The sequence below is a fragment of the Salvelinus namaycush genome, chromosome 8 (assembly GCF_016432855.1).
Source record: "Salvelinus namaycush isolate Seneca chromosome 8, SaNama_1.0, whole genome shotgun sequence".
Classification (NCBI taxonomy): Eukaryota; Metazoa; Chordata; class Actinopteri; order Salmoniformes; family Salmonidae; genus Salvelinus; species Salvelinus namaycush.
The window spans coordinates 62788905-62812742 of record NC_052314.1 but is presented as its reverse complement, the minus strand read 5'-3'; the positions used below and the strand labels follow the sequence as shown (position 1 = coordinate 62812742).

General features: G+C 43.9%; 1 protein-coding gene across 1 annotated transcript; it reads right to left on the bottom strand.

The window, feature by feature from the left end:
• Positions 1 to 1002: 1002 nt before the first annotated feature.
• Positions 1003 to 17220, bottom strand: LOC120053045 (SH3 domain-containing protein 19-like). The gene is made up of 20 exons (XM_039000296.1): positions 17210 to 17220; positions 15441 to 15480; positions 12808 to 12848; positions 12398 to 12437; positions 11838 to 11973; positions 11199 to 11379; positions 9871 to 11004; positions 7648 to 7758; positions 7063 to 7175; positions 6285 to 6325; positions 5926 to 6157; positions 5585 to 5653; positions 5221 to 5367; positions 4627 to 4699; positions 4064 to 4194; positions 3568 to 3856; positions 2877 to 2923; positions 2514 to 2700; positions 1961 to 2070; positions 1003 to 1857 (listed from the first exon to the last, which is right to left on the bottom strand). The coding sequence occupies exons 7-20, from the start codon at positions 10409 to 10411 to the stop codon at positions 1747 to 1749; spliced, it is 2202 nt and encodes a 733-aa protein (XP_038856224.1). The 5' UTR covers positions 10412 to 11004; positions 11199 to 11379; positions 11838 to 11973; positions 12398 to 12437; positions 12808 to 12848; positions 15441 to 15480; positions 17210 to 17220; the 3' UTR covers positions 1003 to 1746.
• Between the last annotated feature and the right edge of the window lie 6618 nt (positions 17221 to 23838).

Here is a 23838-nt window from a genome sequence, read left to right as displayed (position 1 = left end):
TGCACACTCTTAACTTGAGACGTGGTATTGTGTTGGACCTGCACAGTTTTAATTGGCCTTTGTCCACAGCACAAGGTACACCTGTGTAATGATCATGCTGTTTAATCAGGTGAATGGGTTCTTGGCAAAGGAGAAATGCCCACTAACAGGGATGTAAATATTTTGTGCATTTTTGGGGTCTTATTTCAGTTCATGAGACAAACACTTTACAGTATAAAACAAAGTTATAAATGCTACCTGTAATGTTACCATGGCACTCATGCTCAAATTAAGACTCAATTACATCGTATTGCAATATAGGTTAATCTAATTGACTGCCATATGGAGGTAAAATAAACCCTTCTCAGTATTGTGGTTTGTTACTGTAAAAACAAGCCAACTTCTCTTGAGATTAATTGGGCCTCAAATGTGCTATTGGGTCATTCCTATGTGGTGCCTTTTCTGTCCTCAGGAAAAATCTTGGGTGTAAAATGTGGATCTCAAAAGGCCAGGTATCCTTTACCTTAAATCCATAAAATTCCCTTTCAGTGGATGTTTGTTTTGCCATGTCCTCAACTTCTGAGAATATAAGCCATAAAATATTTGATCTTTCATTATCTAAATAAAAAACTATCTGATTTGTCCCTGATCACTTTCCACCCCGTTTGTCGTAATTCTCCATTTAAACAAACCCCTTCCTACAATGACACATTCAGGAAGTGTCAATTTATTTGGTGGGAAAACAATGGTGCAAAGCTAAATACAATTTCTACCCACCCTGTTTGGATAATTACCAAAATATATAAATGTTTGGGAAGTTCAAGTGTTCAATACGCTACCGTAATTTTACTCACTCAGATCTATGGCTAATTTACGATCTACATTTCCACCCTGTGAGGATTATACACCTAAAAAAAACGCTGCCTAAGCTTGACCAATGTTTTTCTGAAAGTCAAACCTTGACACTTACGAATGACCCTGTTAAGGAGAATTGACTTCATAGAAGTCAACATTTTTTAAATATCTTTATTTCATTAACCAGCTCAGCATTTGAGCACAATTAGCCACCAGAAAAGGCTTTTGGGGGGCTACAATCATGCAGTATTGTAAGAACCACAATTCATAGTTTGAGGAAATATTGTACTACAGCTATATTTAATGTGCAATGATGTGGTCAACATGTTAAATACTGCATATCTGGATTAGAACAAAGCTGGTAAGGGTTTTGTGGCAGGAACTTCATATGAATGCCTGTTCAATTGAGTTACAGCCAGCCATTCTCAGATGCATCGTCATACAAAGTTATTTCATTACTTTCACAGGTAACACTTTATTTGGATAGTCTGTAGAGCATCTACAGATGGACTATCAGTAACATTTCAACTAGCCCTAACCTTAACCCTTATCCTAACAGACCTTACCGTAACCTTCGCAAACAGTTGCTTATCAGCAGATAGTATGACCACATACAGATGGACTATCAAAATAAAGTGATCCTTTCACATTTATAAATACTATTTTTTTTTAAACAATGTTGCATTCAAAAAGACACCCAATAGCTTTCTGTGGGAGATTGACTGGACAATCCAGTTTTACGCTTCAAAGTAGAGAACTACTGCAGTCCAGTGGGGCAAAAAGGCACTTTGGAATATTCCGTTTCCTATCATCTTTCAGGTTCTTATAGTTCAAAAGACATTACTCGTGATGAAACCACAGACACAAAGTAGTTCCCGTAGTGCCCCAGTGTCTTTGTTAAGGGTAGATTACTCATGCCAGCACTTCCATATAATTTTTAGGCACCAATGCTCGCTTCCCCCTCAACTCTCCCAGGAACCACTCATCGTCAATGGACTCCAAGTTGGTGATGACATCCCCCGCCTATAGCAAGAGAAAGGAAAGTTATACTGTAGGCCTAGTACCTGTAGTATATGACTTGATTGTAACAAATAGAATGTTAACTATTGAATGTTGACAGAAATACCTTCAGTGAGAGCTCCTCATCACATTCAGCTCTGAAGTCGAACAGTGCTTTCCCTCTGCTTTCTTCTCCATTAGTCACACACTGCTGTCTGTCCAACACTGGAGAGTTGCCTGGACAGAGACAAAGGGAATCATCAGTACCTTAAATGTCCTACTATGCTGCCCTATGAGTAGGCCAGGAATATCTGTATGTATCAGAGGTGGCTGGTGGGGGGAGCTATAAGAGGATGGGCTCATTTTAAAGACTAATGGAATTAATGGAACGTTATCAGAAACCATATGTTTGACTCTGTTCCATTAATTCCAATCCAGTCTTTACAATGAGCCCATCCTCCTACAGCTCCACCCACCAGCCTCTGGTATATAGGCCTATTCAAACTGTGGGTTTTACGTTGAATGTATCAGTAGTTGTTTTTTGTCATGTGTCAATCACCCAAATTAAATCAAAAGTATAAATATTTTAAGTATAAAAATAAAAAACTCCTAGATTTATATCAAGCAGATAAATTCACCTCCCACCACAAGATGGTGCCATAAGAATGCACTATTATTACCTGAGCTGGTCTCTACGAAGGCTGTGGGGAAGAATCCTTCTCTACCGTTAAGCCTTCCAGAGCACCACTCGGCGTCTACATGCTGTGTGACCAGGATACGGTCTCCCTGTTGGAAGGACAGTTCCTCTTCTGTCTGGCCTACAAAGTCATACAGAGCCACGGCCCACTCCACTCCTGACGAACCAGACTATAGACAGGGATATACATGTTAGTGGACACTCTCATATACAAGCTCTAATCATTGGATATACACACAGACTACAGCTAAAGCCAAACACCAGACACTGATACACATACACCTGTATCGTGACGTTAGTTTGTGTTATGTTGTAAAGACTGGTAACAGTACCACATGAACCATACCTGTATGGGTTTGGCAGCCTCTTGGGTCTTGGTTGAAGAAACCATGCCTGAGAAATGCAGTAGCGGTATTCAGATAGAAAGCATATCGTGTTGACAGTTGCTGAACATAAAACTGAATGGGGAATGAGTGTGTGGGCGTACACTAGTACACTGCTAGAGCCAGTGAGAAGTACATGTAGCACACAGAGTGAGCTGTACTGTATTAATAATAAGGTCTTAGTACAGGGGCTTACACAGAGCTCCTGACTTAACATTAACATGTTGCACAGATTCCATACATTCCGCAGAGGGAAGTATCAGCCTACACATTACGAGAGAGATGGAGGCAGTTCACTGAAGACTAGTTCTAGAGAAACCTTTTGTACTGGTGGACAAACCGCAATAGGGGTACAGGATATGTGACGATACAGCTAAACTCCCCCATGCCAAGAATAAATATTTCACTGTGTTTGTGGCCTGGCCACCTTTGACCTTACACTATGACCTCAGATACAGTATGCCGGAACAACATGAACTTCCGCGGGAAAATTCCAATGTCTCCAATTCTCTGATTTTGTTTACAATGTCAAGATAGGGACACACATCTCAAGCCGAGGTTCCTTAATGATTTGAAGGCCCAGTCTGTGATATGTCATTTAATATACAGTATATTCCATTTCAAGCTAAGTGGGCCTTGAATTAAAAGTCCTACCAGGTAGTGCCATCTTGGTGGGGAATGATTGCTGTCGTTGTGGCGGAGGAGGAAGATCTTCTATGATATCCACAAAGTTGATGGGGAAGATTCCAGTGTGGGCTCCTATCTGTCCCCTCGCCCACTCCTCTTCCATGTACTCCTTTAGCTGAATCACGTCTCCCTCAGAAAAGGTTAGCTCGTCACTCTGCTCACCCTCGAAGTCGAACCGCGCCACACACCTCGGTCCACTGACTGTTGCAGGGGGGGGACTTGCCTTCTTTGCGTTGGTCGGTGTTGGTGCATTTGACTAAATAGAGAAAAAATCATAATCAAAACACATTAAATAGCTGGACTCATTTGTGTACATCCTATAGACCACTTTATGGGCTGGTTTCTCACACAAAATACTTTGAAAATACTATTTATTGAACAGTTTTTCGTCCAGGAGTAGGCTTAATCTGAGTCTTGGAAACCAGCCCTATCTCTATAGCTGAAACATTGACTGAAGTCTTACCATAACTTTGACGTAGTTGACAGGGAAGAAGCCAGAGGATCCTCTACAGGAGCCGCGGTACCACTCACTGTCCACCTGCTCCACATTGGTCACCACATCCCCCTCCCTCAGACCCAGCTCCCCTGGACCCTCTGAATAGGATACAACACATGTCAATCAAATCCCACTGCTGACACCAACTGACAACACAAACTCTAGCATGAACTCTACTTTGCGGATATCAATTGCTGAGGGAAACACAGAACTAAGCAATAAAAACATGCCAGACATATTGCAAATGATTGGAGGTGATTCAAACCTGTAAACCCTTTTTTTGTGAGACTCTTCTAGATTCTAAAAGTTACTTTACTTGGCGTGGATATGTTTGGGGGAACTCAAAACAGCTGTAAAAGCATGCCATCCATATTGGAATTTATTTGACATGATTAAAATCTAATAAATGGCTTAAAATATTGCAAGGTGTACAGTCCAATAGCCGATGTGTTTGTTACTATAGGACATAGGAGACGTGTTAGTTTGTGTGTTGTGGTGGTCAGCGTGCCAGTGTAGGTACAGTTCTGTACCTGGGGTGAAGTCATGGAGGACCTGCACCTGCAGACCACTGCTGCCTCTACGAGACCCAACTGTGCTGACACCCTGTAAGAGAAAACACATCCAGGTATATGTGGAATTTACAGAAACATGTACAAAAGAGGGATTTAGAGACTAAACTAAAAAAATACTCCAAGTTCACAATGAACGTTCCTATGTGGCTACAAAGAAATAAAAACCAATTGGTGCTAGATATACTAAACATAGGCTATCCAAACAAAATAGGGGGTTAACCAAACAAAATAGGGGGTAGCCAAACAAAATAAGGGGTGGCCAAACAAAATAAGGGGTAGCCAAGCAAAATAAGGGGTAGCCAAGCAAAATAAGGGGTGGCCAAACAAAATAAGGGGTAGCCAAACAAAATAAGGGGTAGCCAAACAAAATAAGGGGTAACCAATAAAAATAAGGGGTAGCTAAACAAAATAAGGGGTAGCTAAACAAAATAAGGGGTAGCCAATAAAAATAAGGGGTGGCCAAACAAAATAAGGGGTAGCCAAGTTGCCTGGAAAGTAAGAGGGCAGACATGTTTTGATTGACAGCTCATTGTAAATGGTTGAAGACATTACCTGTGACAAAGCTGGTTTAGTTGGGGCACTGGAGAGAGGAGTGATGACTTTCATGTGAGACTTCTGGACTCGGCCCCGGATGTCTCCCACTTGACATTCAAAGGTCTTGTGGTCGAGCTGCTCAATCAGCAGCAGTAACTCATTTTTCTGTGGGAGAAAATCAAGAAGCATTTGATATTCATTTCTACTAAATTGTCTTTTCCTTAAAGAAAAAAATGATTACAAAACAGTAAGGTGAAATAAGTAAACCCATAAAACTAGTGATCAAATCAGGTTTAAATACATTAGTCATTAACATTTTCTCATATCATGTTCTTGTTGTTGCTAGAAGCAAAACCTCCAAAACATGCAGACAGTGATTTACCTGGAATGAGAGTTCCCCTGTGTCTCTCCCACAGTAGTCAAACTCTGCTATCCCGTGGGGAAGTCCAAGCTAGACAAACACACATGACAAAGAAAACATTCAGAAAACATACACAGGCTTACTATGTGACACTTGCCACAACTATAGTACACAACAGTTCCACTGAAATACACCATGGATCTGCCTTGGGGGCGGCAGAGCAGGCTGCCTCGGGGGCAGCAAGGGCAGAGCAGGCTGCCTTGGGGGCAGCAACAGAGCAGAGCAGGCTGCCTCGGGGGCAGCAACAGAGCAGGCTGCCTTGGGGGCTGCAGCAGAGCGGGGTGGGAACTCTAAGCTCTCACCGTATATTGGTTGTAGAGACGATGGCCAGGATTGGGTCTGGGGGGAAGCACAGGTCCCTTCTTCTTGGGCTTCTGAGCCTGGGGCTGCCTGGGTGATGGAGCTGCTGATGACGCTGGTGCTCTACGGGTGGAGAGGGATTGACGTGGACCATTTATCCGGGGCGGGGGTGGCCTTCCTGGGCCTACTTTTGCTGGAGGTGGGCGAGGAGGGAGGACCTTAGCTCCACCAGGCCTGGAAGAGATCAACAACAGTATGAAGTTAATTAAAGCCATGTGTCTAGGACTGTATCTAATATGTTATCAATGGATCTTTACCCCTCTCTATCCCCTTAAATGACCCACGATGTGATGTTACTGACCGAGGAGGGAGGCCCGGTATGGGCTCAGAACCAAAGGACTCCTACAGTTCAAATCAACAGAAAAAAGGTTGTTACTATCATGTTCAAAGAAGCCAGTCTAGAAACAGATGTGAATTGATGACAACCAGGGTACTTCTCTAATCTCTCCCAGATCACATTTAACACCACATGGGATTGAATGACCTCCCCTGAACAAAACAGACTTACTACGCCTACTACCTTTGCAGCGCTCAGCAACTAGGGCAACCAAGTGAATGACTGCTCAATGTGCCCTTCCTTAGCCACTGCTAACAGCTAGCTGTCCAGTACTAGTCAGTCATTGTTTACACTACACTGGTCCCTTTGTGTGGTCTGCGGTTGAGAACCACAGGTGGAGGTGAATGTTGGCGGTGGCCAGGTAAAAGGCTGGTTTGTCAGGCTAGTTTAGCACTGCTTCTGACAGGGCTGGTTTTCAAGCCACCATGAATGAACTGTGAGTGATAATCGTGAGTGACGCTGAAGAAAAATACAAAGTAGCACTTTGACTTGTCTTTTTATGTCCTTTTAGCTAAGCCTTCTTGCTGCACAAAAGCCCAGTTATGTCATAGCCAAGCCGGGCCGGGAGCTATTGACTGGCTCTGGCTTCCCCAGAGAGAGTGCAGTATTATGGTGGTGTGGAGGAAGAACTATGTCAGTAATCTCTTGTATTTCCTGTTTTCTAGTAGTAGAAGAGAAGCTAGGTAGATCAATAGTGCTTCTGTTGGAGAAGTATATGGGGAAGGAAGGTGGTAACACTTACCTGGAAGGGGAAGCGGGTTGAGATGCTTTGTTTACGGGTCACGGGGGACGGCAGTGACCCTACAGGCTTCTGTGCAGGGAGAGGAGGAGGGTTGTCCAAAGTCCCATCGAACACTGAGAGAGAAAACAGTCAACGTTTTAGACTGGACACACTGTACAGTCAACTCTTAATCCATGCAAAGGTTTGGGATCATTGTAATGTTGCACTAATTCAATGGCTTGGTGTTGCCATGAATGAACACTGAGATGGAACATGCACATACTCAAACTACGTGTCGAAGTAAATAAAGTATTGAAATTCGGATTAACTGACTCACTTATCAGGAGTCGACTGTACACACTCACTAAGACACCAAAGCACAGACACACACTTTCAAACATACACACCTACAGTTTGTTAAAGAAAATGGCTCGCCAGCAAAAAAAAATCAACAGCATCTAATCCATCATTAGGTTATGTCAAAACTTTTTATTTTGGGTAGACCCAGATGGAGATCAGAGTGCCTTTATATAAGGTCATACATGTGATATGGAGCATGCCACATAACTCACTACTCAGAGAGTAGAGCAGGTGGACTAGACTCACGTTTTCCTTTACTGGGCACTCTAATGGTGGTGGGTCTTCTGGTTAGACTCTGTCTGCTGAAGGAGCCGCCGCCGCCCACAACACTACGCACAGGGTTCACTGGGATATAGCCTGGAGAGAGACAGAGATAGAGACGGCCAGTGTTGTCTCATAAATTTTTGTCAACATATAGGTCCTGCATTAGGACTATATGACAAATTCTAAGCAATGTTTAAAACCTTTAATGCCAATCTGGACCCTCTCTTTCTAAAATCATCCGGCGTAATTGTTGCAACCCATATTACTAGCCTGTTCAACCTCTCTTTCGTATCGTCTGAGATCCCTAAAGATTGAAAAGCTGTCGCGGTCATCCCCCTCTTCAAAGGGGGAAACACTCTAGACCCAAACTGTTATAGACCTATATCCATCCTGCCCTGCCTTTCTAAGGTCTTCGAAAGTTAACAAACAGATCACCGACCATTTCGAATCTCACCGTACCTTCTCTGCTATGCAATCTGGTTTCCGAGCTGGTCATGGGTGCACCTCAGCCACGCTCAAGGTCCTAAACGATATCATAACTGCCATCGATAAAAGGCAGTACTGTGCAGCCGTCTTCATCGACCAGGCCAAGGCTTTCAACTCTGTCAATCACCGCATTCTTATCGGCAGACTCAATAGCCTTGGTTTCTCAAATGACTGCCTCGCCTGGTTCACCAACTACTTTACAGATAGAGTTCAGTGTGTCAAATCGGAGGGCCTGTTGTCCGGACCTCTGGCAGTCTCTATGGGGGTGCCACAGGGTTCAATTCTTGGGCCGACTCTTTTCTTTGTATATATATATCAATGATGTCGCTCTTGCTGCTGGTGATTCTCTGATCCACCTCTATGCAGATGACACCATTCTGTATACTTCTGGCCCTTCTTTGGACACTGTGTTAACAAACCTCCAGACGAGCTTCAATGCCATACAACACTCCTTCCGTGGCCTCCAACTGCTCTTAAATGCTAGTAAAACGAAATGCATGCTTTTCAACCGATCGCTGCCCGCACCTGCCCGCCCGACTAGCTTCGCTACTCTGGACGGTTCTGACTTACAATATGTGGACAACTACAAATACCTAGGTGTCTGTCTAGACTGTAAACTCTCCTTCCAGACTCACATTAAGCATCTCCAATCCAAAATTAAATCTAGAATCGGCTTCCTACTTCGGAACAAAGCATCCTTCACTCATGCTGCCAAACATACCCTCGTAAAACTGACTATCCTACCGATCCTTGACTTCGGCGATGTCATTTACAAAATAGTCTCCAACACTCTACGCAGCAAATTAGATGTAGTCAATCACAGTGCCATCCGTTTTGTCACCAAAGCCCCATATGCTACCCACCACTGCGACCTGGATGCTCTCGTTGGCTGGCCCTCGCTTCATATTCGTCGCCAAACCCACTGGCTCCAGGTCATCTATAAGTCTTTGCTAGGTAAAGCCCCACCTTATCTCAGCTCACTGGTCACCATAGCAACACCTACCCGTAGCACTCGCTCTAGCAGGTATATTTCACTGGTCACCCCCAAAGCCAACTCCTACTTTGGCCACCTTTCCTTCCAGTTCTCTGCTGCCAATGACTGGAACGAATTGCAAAAATCACTGAAGCTGGAGACATATCTCCCTCACTAACTTTAAGCATCAGCTGTCAGAGCAGCTTACCGATCACTGCACCTGTACACAGCCCATCTGTAAAATAGCCCACCCAACTACCTCATCTCCATATTGTTATTTATTTTTGCTCTTTGCACCCCAGTATCTCTACTTGCACATCATCATCTGCACATCTATCACTCCAGTGTTAATGCTAAATTGTAATTATTTTGCCACTATGCCCTATTTATTGCCTTACCTCCCTAACCTTACTACATTTGCACACACTGTACATAGATTTTTCTATTGTGTTATTGACTGTACGTTTGTTTATCCCATGTTTAACTCTGTGTTGTTTTTGTCGCACTGCTTCGCTTTATCTTGGCCAGGTCGCAGTTGCAAATGAGAACTTGTTCTCAACTGGCCAACCTGGTTAAATAAAGGTGAAATAAATAAAAAAATACTGCAAGCTAGTGACGTTTTTTGTAAAGTAGTGTCGATAAAGAGGTTATAAATTAGCTTATATGTGTTTTAACTATACTTAGAACACTTATACTACTAAGTTAACCAATTAAGTCAGTGGTGAAATGCATGCTGCTGTACTTACTCGTGGGGTTGTCCATGTATTCATTCACTGCCTCTGTGGTGGTGATGGAGGCTGAGTTGTGGTTGTTGAGGTTGAGGCCCAGCGGCTCCTTGCGAGGCTTCTCTGGAGAGATAGGAGGTACCAACCTGGGTTCATCCTCCTCTTGAGGGAAGAGGTTCTTGGCTCTGGCCGCTATGGAGAGCCGCGACCGGGAAATGATGGCTGTCTTGGCGGGGGGTGGAGCCTCTGGTTCCTTGGGTTCTGGGACTATACTGGGTTTTCTGTGGAGCACGGGTCTGGGTGCTGGGGTTGGGATGGAAGGAATAAAGGGAGTGGAGAAAATGGAGATCGCCCCCTGGTAATTATTGCCATTACTGGGCTTCTTGATTGAGGGCTTGGGGGCAAGGGCTGGGGCTGGTTTGGCTGAAATCACAGGGGGTTTGAGGTGCACGTTCCTGGGTAGAGGCTCTGGTTGTTTGAACTCTGGTTCCCCATCGCCCTCCTGGCTCTCAAAAGCCTGGATCCGGGCCCGGATGTTACGTTGGCTGTGAAGGGCGGCCATGTCACCGTCCTCGTCACCTTCCTCGCTTTGGTCGCTCCCGTCAGTTGGCGTCTGATTGTCACTAGCGTCACTAGTGTTCTGGTCGCATTGGTCCTCGGAACAAAACACATCTAATAGCTCCTGTAGGTACTTCCCCGAGGGAGGAGCCTCGACTGCTGTGTCATCTACAGAGCTGGAACCACTGCCACTGAGCCTGACCAGAGTCTGAACTTTGACCTCCTCTGTGATTGTCTGTTTGCAGGATTTGGAACGAGGAAGCGGGATGGGAGGTTCAGTGGCTACTGGGACTGTTGAGGAGGGGACTGTAGGTTCTAAGAACGTAGTGATAGTGCTGGGTTCGGAAGGTTTTATTGGCCCATCCCATTGTACAGAAACAGATGGAGAGAGAGACTGGGTGTTTGGGATTGCACAGCTGGAATCTGTTGGGCTGGGTTGGGCTGCGGCTGACTTGGGGTCAGTTTGGTTCTTAGTGTTAGTGGCTGTGGCGTCTACTTGGATAAGACCAGAATCAGATACAGCTGTTGCAGTGGTAGAGTCACTTTGTAAAGGCTTGGGTAAGTATGGCCTTGGTGGCTTTTTTGGCTTTATTTTCACTGAGAAGGAAGAGATTATAAACAATACACTTAGCCTATACTCACACCACACACCACAAATGAAAACTTTGACTAAAAAGTGACGTTACATTGTTTTAGTCGTGGTAATACAAGGATATGATATTTGCCAACTATAGAGTTTTCTTGACGTTGTCAGCTAACCCATCTGTAATCATCATTCTCATAAGCCTCACCTGTAGATTGTCTCTTCTCGATTGGCTGTGAGGATGCAGTGCATTCTGGGCCAGCGGCGGTGTCGTCCTCCACAGGGTCGGTCTGCGTGGCGATGGCCGTGGATCTCCGGGGGGCGGCGGTCGGCGTGACAACGGTCTCCTGGGTCTTCTCCTTAATCACCTGGTCATAGGATGGCGGTGGCTAAGACACGAGAGAGAAGGTACACACACACACACACACACACACACACACACACACACACACACACACACACACACACACACACACACACACACACACACACACACACACACACACACACACACACACACACACACACACACACACGTTGACCAAGCAAATGTGTAGCGGTGTGATTATTATAACTTGTATTCTACATGCAAGCTTGCTACCGTCCTACATTGACGTCCTGAACCTGCCGTGCTTGTTTCACTGCTAAATTATATGTTTTCTTTGAAAGTAGTTCATCATCTCAAACATTACACTGAAAACTGTGAAAGACACAGGAACATGGTAAGGTGGATCAAACAAAATCCAAGTTCAAATCCATGCAGAACACCCAAACTGAACAGGCCAAGAACACACACCCTGCTGTCTCCCCTAGTATTAGAGGCTGATGCTAGTTAAATAAACAGTACCTGGGTATCTGATTGGATGCACCCTCCCCAGATGGGCTGTGAGGGAGGCGGGGCTGCCGTAAATCCCCCAGAAGCCCCTGGGTACCAGCCGTTGGCAGCGAGCGGCTCGGCTGACAGGATGGTGATCTCTGGACGTCTGAAAGACAAACAAGTCCATTACGCACAATACAGTAGACTACCCCAACCAAACGTGACATGCAACAGACTGTTGACACTTGTCTTATGTTGACAGAAAGCCTTATGTAGCCATCATTTGTCATAAATCATTATATAGCTTTTTTAACACCATATGTGGCCATCATTTTGTTTTTGTTAATATGCTATTTTATAGACCATATTCCTTTCTTTAATGGTTATTGACCAGTTGAGTCGAGGACTGTAAGTCAACATTAATATCAGTACGTTTCAAATGAAAAATGTGTATTGCACTGTAGAGCACAAGTTCTTTGCCATGGTGCACTTTACCTTGAAGCATTTGGTGTTTGATTTTTGGAATAATGAGGGTAGAACTGTATTCAATCAGACTATGAAGTATTTTGAAACTCCTCTGTTTACTTTACCTTCTGTCTCTGGTCTGTTCACTTTGGGTGCTGGTTCTCGCTGTGAGAGAAAATTATATGAAATTAATCTCTTTCAATCTGATATGTAATGAATTGAAAGAGACATTAAAAAAACACTTGGGGGATTCAATCATGTACAATAGCTATATACCAGAGGAGGCTGGTGGGAGGAGCTATAGGAGGACGGGCTCATTGGAATGGAATATATGGAGCAGAGTCAAACACATCAATGTATGGAAACCACATGTTTAACTCCGTTCCATTCATTCTAGCAATTACAATGAGCCCATCCTCCTATAGTTCCTCCCACCAGCCTCCTCTGCTATAGACAGACTTTAATCATGCAAGATACAATATAAAACTATGAGAATATACCAAATAATGGACAAACTCAACAATGAGAAACTCACTACGCTTGATGGCAGCTCGTATTGAGGACAGAGTTCCTTGGCTGGAAGAGAGAAGAGTTACCAGTTTGACTGGAAAATAAGATTTCTTACATTTATACAACCTGTGAAAGCAAAGTATAATGCTGGCAACAGTCAGACTCCACCGGATTACTACACTGGACAGACAGTGCTAATTATCCACAAGCCAACCAGCCACCTTTATAGGCTTGAACCAGGACAGAGGAATTCTCAACAAAAATAAATGACAATCTCAGCAAATAATCCTGACATTTGAAAACATTTCACTGTCATCCATAGGTACCCTATGGTATGGATTACCCTATGGACTTCATTATATGATAAAGTAAAAGAGATAATATATACCCCTTTACCTCTAAAAGACCTGAATAAGTGCAGAGTAACACCAAAGGATGATAACAACAGTGTTGATAGTTGCATCAAACCTCTTTAGCTGCAGTGGTCCTCTCTGCACTGCAGTTGCCACTGTGACGGCCACATCCTCTATCCCACTCTATCGTCAACTCCAATCCACACAACACAGCTACCGCTGCATACTGCAACCAAAAGAAGAGCCTACCTCCGGTACATGTGCCTGTTATACGCCAGTAATCAGAGTGAGAATGGGACAAGTACCAGAGACGCAGGCACAAGAAAGAGGACAATCATTAAATAGCAAGCCCTTTGAAGAGTTCAACCCCGCTTGCAACTTTCCACAATCCCTCTCCAGAAAACCCTTAAAACGCAGCAGGACGCAGATCCAATCCACTGAATATCCTTAGGCATCGTCCATCTGTTACTGTAACAATGACTCAGAAATAGCCCAAGTCTAACACCTCCTCCTCTGGCCACCACACCAAGCCCGGGGGGTGTCCAAAAGTGCACTTCTGCAATATAACGACCCCTCTTGCTGATCTGTATTCCCAGGTCTGATCTGACTTCCTGACTAGTGTAGTGTTGGAGCTGACACCGCACCCCTCCCAGGCTGTGCCAGAATATGTTCCCAGAAGGGCCAACTACACAGTCTCAACGGAACGGGGTCATGTTCATTAGGGCACACAATGGAATATGTTTTAAAACATTTTTGCAACTGAAAACAAAAATGTCTTATTGGACAATTCCAGGTGGTCCCTCCAGGTTTCGGTTTGCGTATGGTGCTTAATGAACAGGATCCAGACCAGACCCCCATAGGCCCAGCACCTTCAACACATCCTGCTCATTAACTGAACTGGAGATGTGATGTAAACCATCTGGAGAGGAAGACAGCAACACGCCCCCCTGCCTCTCCCACCACAGCACTACGTGGATAATTAGGACGATTAGTTAAGCCCATAAACAAATAGAACAACAGGGAGGTTAAACGTCCAATAGTTGATCAACAAAAAAAGGTTTGTATTGGAACACGTTGACGTTTGCTGTACTTTAACAGAGGAGGCTGGTGGGAGGAGCTATAGGAGGACAGGCTCACTGTAATGGCTGGAATGGAATAATTTTTTTATTTATTTTTTATTTTTTATTTTAATTTTATCCCATTTTCTCCCCAATTTTCGTGGTATCCAATCGCTAGTAATTACTATCTTGTCTCATCGCTACAACTCCCGTACGGGCTCGGGAGAGACGAAGGTCGAAAGCCATGCGTCCTCCGAAGCACAACCCAACCAGCCGCACTGCTTCTTAACACAGCGCGCCTCCAACCCGGAAGCCAGCCGCACCAATGTGTCGGAGGAAACACCGTGTACCTGGCCCCCTTGGTTGGCGCGCACTGCGCCCGGCCCGCCACAGGAGTCGCTGGAGCGCGATGAGACAAGGATATCCCTACCGGCCAAACCCTCCCTAACCCGGACGACGCTATGCCAATTGTGCGTCGCCCCACGGACCTCCCGGTCGCGGCCGGCTGCGACAGAGCCTGGGCGTGAACCCAGAGACTCTGGTGGCGCAGTTAGCACTGCGATGCAGTGCCCTAGACCACTGCGCCACCCGGGAGGCCCTGGAATGGAATAAATTGACGTATCAAACACATCAAACATCTGGAAACTATGTTTCACTCCGTTCTATTTATTCCATTCCAGCAGTTACAATGAGCCCTTCCTCCTATACCTCCTCCCACCAGCCTCCTTCTGTGTCAATACCCTGGATTGGAAGACATTGAAAAGGTGCTGAGTTATCTAGGTAGGGTATACCATGTTGTGAAAGAAAGGTTACAGGGTTGGAGTCAGTTTACTGAATTGAAATGGAATTGACCCTAACCCTGGACGGTAACCAACTTGGCTCTGGGGGCGTCAACAACTGAGTCAGTGTGGTTTTGTCCCCCATTCAAAAAGCTCTGACCTTCGGACACAGTGGACACAGTGTCCAACCGTCTGTCAAAGAGGATGGATCAGCACATTGTTTGCTACCCTGCACCATTCACAACTCTCCCTCAGCAGCGCTGCCTGTTAAAGAGACAGTGTTCTGGCCACTGCAGTCCTGACAGAGCCGTGGAGCAACAGAGGTGGCTAGGTAGAGCTGGAACAACCCAGTGTTCATTCTGGAGCACGCAACATTATCACAATATTTACACGTTTCCTTCTCTGTATTGAGAAAGATAGACATATTGAAAATGCCCCATTTGTAATTCAATGATATGGATAACTTACCTGGAATGAAAAGCCTCAGACTTATTCCTCTCTGTTCGATCTGAAAAGAAAAGTAACCAGCGTTTCCTTTTTAACGGTCACATTTGAAAGATCAATTTCTAACTAAGAAAATACCCTAATTTTGTACAAAAACAAAGCAAGCTGCAGGTACAACGACACAGGACAAGTGAACAAAATAACTATGGACTTTGCATACCTTCTTGCCGTTCATCAAAACTAATAACTTGATCAACCAGTTACAAAGAATGACATTGACATGCAAATATCAAAAGCATTAAAAAAAAAAAAAAAAAACATTTCTAAACACAAATAATTGTTTTGTTAATGCTCTCATCTTTATTTCATCAAGCCAGACATTATATCTGAACCATGATCTGTATAGCTACAATCTCAAAGAAAATCATATGTAAATAGGGGACCATGAGCAATATGTATGGAAAGAATGGCTCTCCCTCATTTTAAAATGAGCTCTCCCTCATTCACACTTTCAATGGCTTATTCTGGATGCCTGACATTTCAGGGTCACGTCTAGATGGGATACAGCTTTTATCAAACTGACGTTAAAAGTGGAATTGTTTTGCATTTTAGCTAACCCTAACCCTTTCCCAACCTTAACCTAGTTCCCCTAACCTACTACGTTAATTTCCTAACCTGCTGCGCAGGTTCTCCTAAACCTGCTATGAAAAATAAATGTTGACAAAAGCTGTATCCCTTCTAGACAAACCACATTTCAGATGGAGCGAGCATTCACCCAGGACATGCTGTACAGGTGTCATAAATGTGTCATGTCTTATTTCCATATATGAAATCTTCGCAAAAGATACTGAACAGATATCATTCCAAAGTTATGTCATCAGCTTTAAGATATGATGGACTGGCTAGTGGTTAGTGGTCCACAGAGCACAGCAGCTAAGCAAACATTTACATTCATTTGACTATACTAGAGTATATGAGTGTATGAAGCGTTTGTGCCATAGGAACTAAAATAAATCAGACAAGTAGGTCATATGAGGTTATTAGGATCCCTTTGTGTTAAAAATCATGCATTAAGCCATCTTAATATTTCGATGCTCATTTTTGTTAGCATCCTGCTAAAGACCTGACGTCATCGCCTCATTCTCTTACAACCAGTATAATACTGTTACAATGTCGAACACCACACTTGCTATCTGCCATATGCTACTGCCTCAAACGTATGTTACGGACTCTACTGAAAGCTACTTTGAGGACAAATGTACTTTCTATGCCTGTGCAATGTGGTTGTCCCACCTAGCTATCTGAAGATGAGTGCACTAACTGTAAGTCACTCTGGAAAGGGGTGTCTGCTAAACGACTCAAATGTAAAGGTAACATTTTTACCTCTCTATGAAACAAAAAAAGGAAGTAACAGTTTGTTAGTGAATCAAATCCTCAGAGACATTTTCACACATTTCTTTGCACTTTGGTCTGTGAGAGATTGTTTACCTGCATCAGTTACAGTGACAAAGACAGAATGGAGAGAGGTTTTCCAAGAGGAAATCGTTTGACATTTACATACCGGTAGATACAATGCCATACACACATTGGTCAAAGGCAAGTGCAATGGAACAATGAATAGGATTCAATATCTAGTGGATTTTCAATATTCAACATGCGCTTCATTTACAAGTTACCGAGCTGTCAGTTGGAATACAGTGCAATCCCTGCTGAAAGTATTGTCTATAACCTACTGTGAATTGTACTGACAACATAATCTCACAGTGAAACATAGCAACAAGAGCTGCTCCTACCTGTTAACGTTTTAAACACATTTCACAAATGTCCCCCAAAATGGTGTGTATTATTTCCTTCAAGTCCCTCCCTACTTTTCCATGCTGTGTGTTACTGTGTAAAGAAACAAACTCCATGACTACGAACGACAACAGAGAAAGGGAGGGGTCTCTCTCTCTCTCCCTACGGGCTGGTGTGTTGACTTGGCCAATGTGATCAAATGGAATGTGGCCATTCAGGAAGTACCACTCTACTGTCACTCTCCTGCTCTACTGAAAAAGGTCGATGGAACACTACAAAAAAAATGACCCTCTGCTCTGATCTTAAAAGGCACAGTTCACACAAAATACAAATATGCCAGGATTTCTTCTGGCCTTGCTTGTTACCAACTGAACTAGGTCATTTATGTTACTATCGTTATGTTACTATTGTTCTGGGTTTGTTCCAGCCCAACACCTGTGTTTATCTAACAAAATCAAATCAACATGTTGTCTTCCTGTGTCAGAGAGAGCACAATACTGTGTATCTTTCTGTCCATCTTCCCTATTGGCAGGGTGTTAATGGTGGGCACACCCATTCTGACGCTACATCTCTGTTGGCCAGATCCTTGTATTTCCCTATTGTAGCACCACTCCCTGCTCTGGAAACAAGCATAGCTCTATTATTTGGTCATCGATCTACGTTAGTGTTAGGAAGTAGGCTACATATTAAAGACCTTGGCATACTGTGGGACTATGTTTTGCTGGATTAGAAGGTGGAGTCAAGTGTTACTCTATTCCAATCCATCATAGATAGTACATCCGGACATAGCGCCACATCATTTTCGTAATTTAGCAGACGTTCTTATCCAAAGCGACTTACGGTAGTGAGTACATACTTTTTCGTACTGGTCCGCCCGTGGGAGTCGAACCCACAACCCTGGTGTTGCAAGCGCCATGCTCTACCAACTGAGCCACAACATATCCTCTTTCCTAGAAGTCACTCAGCAGGTCGTGCGACCATTATGAAACACACTTTCACTTTTAGATAAGATATAGCTGTAGAAACCAGGCATAAAAGCACTCCATCAATATAAGTACTTTCATTAGATACTTATTATTGCTGGCTTAGTGAAGAGGCTCAACCCTCTTTCTCTGAGTGGTGGGAGAGAGACGTTTGCCAGGTCATGGACTCCTCCCTCGGAGGGCTTTTATGGAGGGCTTCCAATAGTAAATATCCCATGACAGGTTATGGACAAAGACACAATAAATGAATAAAGAAAAGTATAAGATTAGATTAATAGCCTATTGAATATGAAATAAATATAATTAACACCAAAAAGAAGCAACAAAACAAGAAAGGATGCAAAACAACTGTCTGTATCTCATTAAAGAGAAAAGAAATAGAGATATGGTTTTAAAGCTGATTTGCTTGCTAAAAGACCAGCTACAATAATAACCATTGAAGAGAACCCATACAGAAACACCACAAAATGACTCACTATGACACATGCTAACATCACTCAGAACTGGGGCAGCCCTCTGTACAGAACGATTGGTAAGAGGGAGTGTACAAAACAAGCCTCTCTCTTAATATACAAGCTAGGCATATTAGCTTAACCACCTAACTGAGGAACTCAATGTAACCTTGCTCAATACCCTAGATGCAGTTGCACCCCTAAAAACTAAAAACATTTGTCATAAGAAACTAGCTCCCTGGTATACAGAAGATGCCCGAGCTCTGAAGCAAGCTTCCAGAAAATTGGAACGGAAATGGCGCCACACCAAACTGGAAATCTTCCGACTAGCTTGGCAAGACGGTACCGTGCAGTATCGAAGAGACCTCACTGCTGCTCGATCATCCTATTTTTCCAACCTAATTGAGGAAAATAAGAACAATCCTAAATTTATTTTTGATACTGTCGCAAAGCTAACTAAAAAGCAGCATTCCCCAAGAGAGGATGGCTTTCACTTTAGTAGTAATAAATTCATGAACTTCTTTGAGGAAAAGATCATGATCATTAAAAAGCAAATTATGAACTCCTCTTTAAATCTGCGTATTCCTACAAAGCTCAGTTGTCCTGAGTCTGCACAACTCTGCCAGGACCTAGGATCAAGGGAGACACTCAAGTGTTTTAGTACTATATCTCTTGGCACATTGATGAAAATAATCATGGCCTCTAAACCTTCAAGCTGCATACTGGACCCTATTCCAACTAAACTACTGAAAGAGCTGCTTCCTGTGCTTGGTCCTCCTATGTTGAACATAATAAGCGGCTCTCTATTCACCGGATGTGTACCAAACTCACTAAATGTGGCAGTAATAAAGCCTCTCTTGAAAAAGCCAAACCTTGACCCAGAAAATATTAAAAACTATCGGCCTATATCGAATCTCCCATTCCTCTCAATAAAAATAAAAAAGCTGTTGCGTAGCAACTCACTGCCTTCCTGAAGACTAACAATGTATACGAAATGCTTCAGTCTGGTTTTAGACCCCATCATAGCACTGAGACTGCACTTGTGAAGGTGGTAAATTCCCTTTTAATGGTGTCAGACCGAGGCTCTGCATCTGTCCTCGTGCTCCTAGACCTTAGTGCTGCTTTTGATACCATCGATCACTACATTCTTTTGGAGAGATTGGAAACCCAAATTGGTCTACACGGACAAGTTCTGGGCTGGTTTAGATCTTATCTGTCGGAAAGATATCAGTTTGTCTCTGTGAATGGTTTGTCCTCTGACAAATCAACTGTACATTTTGGTGTTCCTCAAGGTTCCGTTATTAGGACCACTATTGTTTTCACTATATATTTTACCTCTTGGGGATGTCATTCGAAAACATAATGTTAACTCTCACTGCTATGCGGATGACACACAGCTGTACATTTCAATGAAACATGGTGAATCCCCAATGCCCTCGCTAGAAGCCTGTGTTTCAGACATAAGGAAGTGGATGGCTGCAAACGTTCTACTTTTAAACTCGGACAAAACAGAGATGCTTGTTCTAGGTCTCAAGAAACAAAGAGATCTTCTGTTGAATCTGACAATTAATCTTGATGGTTGTACAGTCGTCTCAAAAAAAACTGAAGGACCTCGGCGTTACTCTGGACCCTGATCTCTCTTTTGAATGACATATCAAGATTGTTTCAAGGACAGCTTTTTTCCATCTACATATCATTACAAAAATCAGAAATGTTCTGTCCAAAATTTGATGCAGAAAAATGTATCCATGCTTTTGTTACTTCTAGGTTAGACTACTGCAATGCTCTACTTTCCGGCTACCCGGATAAAGCACTATATAAACTTCAGTTAGTGCTAAGTACGGCTGCTAGAATCCTGACCAGAACCCCAAAAATGTATCATATTACTCCAGTGCTAGCCTCCCTACACTGGCTTCTTGTTAAGGCAAGGGCTGATTTCAAGGTTTTACTGCTAACCTACAAAGCATTACATGGGCTTGCTCCTACCTATCTTTCCGATTTGGTCCTGCTGTACATACCTACACGTACGCTACGGTCACAAAACGCAGGCCTCCTAATTGTCCCTAGAATTTCTAAGCAAACAGCTGGAGGCAGGGCTTTCTCCTATAGAGCTCCATTTTTATGGAATGGTCTGCCTACCCATGTGAGAGACGCAGACTCGGCTTCAACCTTTAAGTCTTTGTTGAAGACTCATCTCTTCAGTAGGTCCTATGATTGAGTGTAGTCTGGCCCAAAGGTGAACGGAAAGACACTGGAGCAACGATCCGCCCTTGCTGTCTCTGCCTAGCCGATTCCCCTCTCTCCACTGGGATTCTCTGCCTCTAACCCTATTACAGGGGCAGAGTCACTGGCTTACTGGTGCTCTTCCATGCCGTACCTAGGAGATGTGCGTCACTTGAGTGGGTTGAGTCACTGATGTGGTCTTCCTGTCTGGGTTGGCGCCCCCCCTTGGGTTGTGCCGTGGCGGAGATCTTTGTGGGCTATATTCGGCCTTATCTCAGGATGGTAAGTTGGTGGTTGAAGATATCCCTCTAGTGGTGTGGGGGCTGTGCTTTGGCAAAGTGGGTGAGGTCATATCCTGCCTGTTTGGCCCTGTCCGGGTGTATCATCGGATGGGGCCACAGTGTCTCCTGACCCCTCCTGTCTCAGCCTCCAGTATTTATGCTGCAGTAGTTTATGTGTCGGGGGGCTAGGGTCAGTCTGTTATATCTGGAGTATTTCTTCTGTCTTATCCGGTGTCCTGTGTGAATTTAAGTATGCTCTCTCTAATTCTCTCTTTCTCTCTCGGAGGACCTGAGCCCTAGGACCATGCCTCAGGACTACCTGGCATGATGACTCCTTGTTGTCCCCAGTCCACCTGGCCGTGCTGTTGCTCCAGTTTCAACTGTTCTACCTGCGGCTATGGAACCCTGACCTGTTCACTGTGATTACTATTATTTGATTATGCTGGTCATTTATGAACATTTGAACATCTTGGCCATGTTCTGTTATAATCTCCACCCGGCACAGCCAGAAGAGGACTGGCCACCCCTTATAGCCTGGTTCCTCTCTAGGTTTCTTCCTAGGTTTTGGCCTTTCTAGATTTGATTTGATTTAGGCCCAGGACTTCAAACCAACCAGAGAGGTCAGAAGTAAGGTTATATCCCATGGAGGGTGGGGCTAGGCTATGAAGGCACAGCTGTGTGGAGACAGGGGGCTAGTTCCCATCCCTAGTCAGTCCATAAAGAAGCATCTTCCTCTATATCCCGACCCCGGTAACATGGCATGTTCAGGGAACGTGATCTCTCATATTCTGGGTTTATTTATACAGCGCAGGAATCTCTGCTTCTTCCCAAAACCCCATACGACTTCCAGGGGTTTTCATATCCTTGTATCCTACTTCCCACACAGTTAGAACAGACACTGATGTCATCATAGGGTAGAATCAAAGTCTTCCCTATACTTTCTCAAAGGGAGTGTTTCAAATGATTTAGGGTGGGCTGGGGGTTAATGGCTGGGTAAGTGGGTTGGTGGGTGAACGCAACAGCTGCACATTAACTGTGTCCAATCCAGAGCCATTGTGGGTCAGTTTTGAGAGATATTCTGTAGGAAGTCAAACCAATGGACCAGACAGGTCAGTTGGACTAGCCAGTAGAAATAAGGAACCAAGTCAATATTGTGTGTCAATTATTGAACATAATTTTATTAAGTTAATCAATGAAACTATCTGGCAGAAATACATTTGTTTAAATTGTATTCATTTAGCAGACGCTCTCATGCAGAGCGAATTACAGTAGTGAGTGCATACACTTTCATCCTTGTTGTTTTGCACTGAGCACAGCACAACCCTCCCCCCCCATGTGAAGCACTATGAAGACAGGTCAGTTGGACTAGCCAGTAGAAATATATTGTGTCAATTACTGAACATCAATTTATCAGTATTATCGTTAATCAATGATAAACTATCTGCCAGAAAGAGTGAAGCATTCTGGGTGATATTGAAATACGAGCTTTTGTGCACTGCACATCTATTTTCTCTGTTGAGGTACTACAGTACATTCAGTGGCGTGCCGTGGGCCTGGGGCCTGGGCCTTCAGTGAGGTACTACACAGTCCCACCCGAATTAATCCACCTCTTATTACCATCATTATGATGCCATGGCTCTAGACACTATACATTTAGACAGAAACGCAGTATAACCAGGCGTTGCGTCACCTTGAAATTGACAAATTGACATTTTTGGGTAAACAGTGTTTACCCAAAAACATGACACAATCAATGAGTCTTTTCAATATTTCCCTTCACCTTTTCATTGTGTAGCTCCGTTGCCCTGCGCGTTTGTTCGTTGAGCTGTAGATCCACTCCGGTGTCCCCAAAAGTTTTCAAAAGCACCATTGCTTGTAAGTGCCCAGCCGTACTTTGGTGTCTCGTTGCTGCCTTGGTTAGACAACTCAAGTTTGCAAAGCCAGTGTGGCTCCAAACACCAAATCGATCACTTGCAAATAATAGGCATTCCCAGCAGTACAGTTTGCAGTGCTTCTCGGAGCCTGTGAGCCATTGATAGCGCTCGTAGTTCGGCGTCGGGCGACCTCTCCTTACAATGTCTAACTTTTCTTGAAAAGTTCGTCTTGAGAATGGCGTTAAAATTATATCCTCGACCAAATCGATATCTTCTCCTCCTTCCGCCATTGTGGGTTGAAAAAACAGCTTAGTAGTACGCGAATTAATTCGTTTATCAAATTCAGTTTCCTAGATCTGCATAGACCTGCCCATAGGACCTGCCTCTCAATATTGGTAATCCAATCAAAAAACGTGCACGCACTATGCCTGCTAGCTGGCTCCTGTGTAACACTGGAGCCAGCCAGCAGGCGTACAATAGCCAACTCTAAAGCTGATTGGTTGACACTAAATTTTCATTTCCATTCACTATAAGCTACAAGCGCCCGCACTGTTGATTCTGAAGGCCTGAGGGCAGATTTTAGACCCCTGGCAACACATGATGGCTGAATATGATTGGATAAAAGATCTAACATAAAGACCAGCCCTCCAAATCTCAACCTGGGGCTGGAAGCAGTGCAACCAAGAGGAAAGCTATGAAATGAAGAGTATAACTCTTACTCTGGGGAATAATTTAATACATATTTGTGGGAAAATATATTTAAAAAAATATTATATTCTGATGATGTTTAGGCCAGCAGAGAAGGCCTTGCTGGC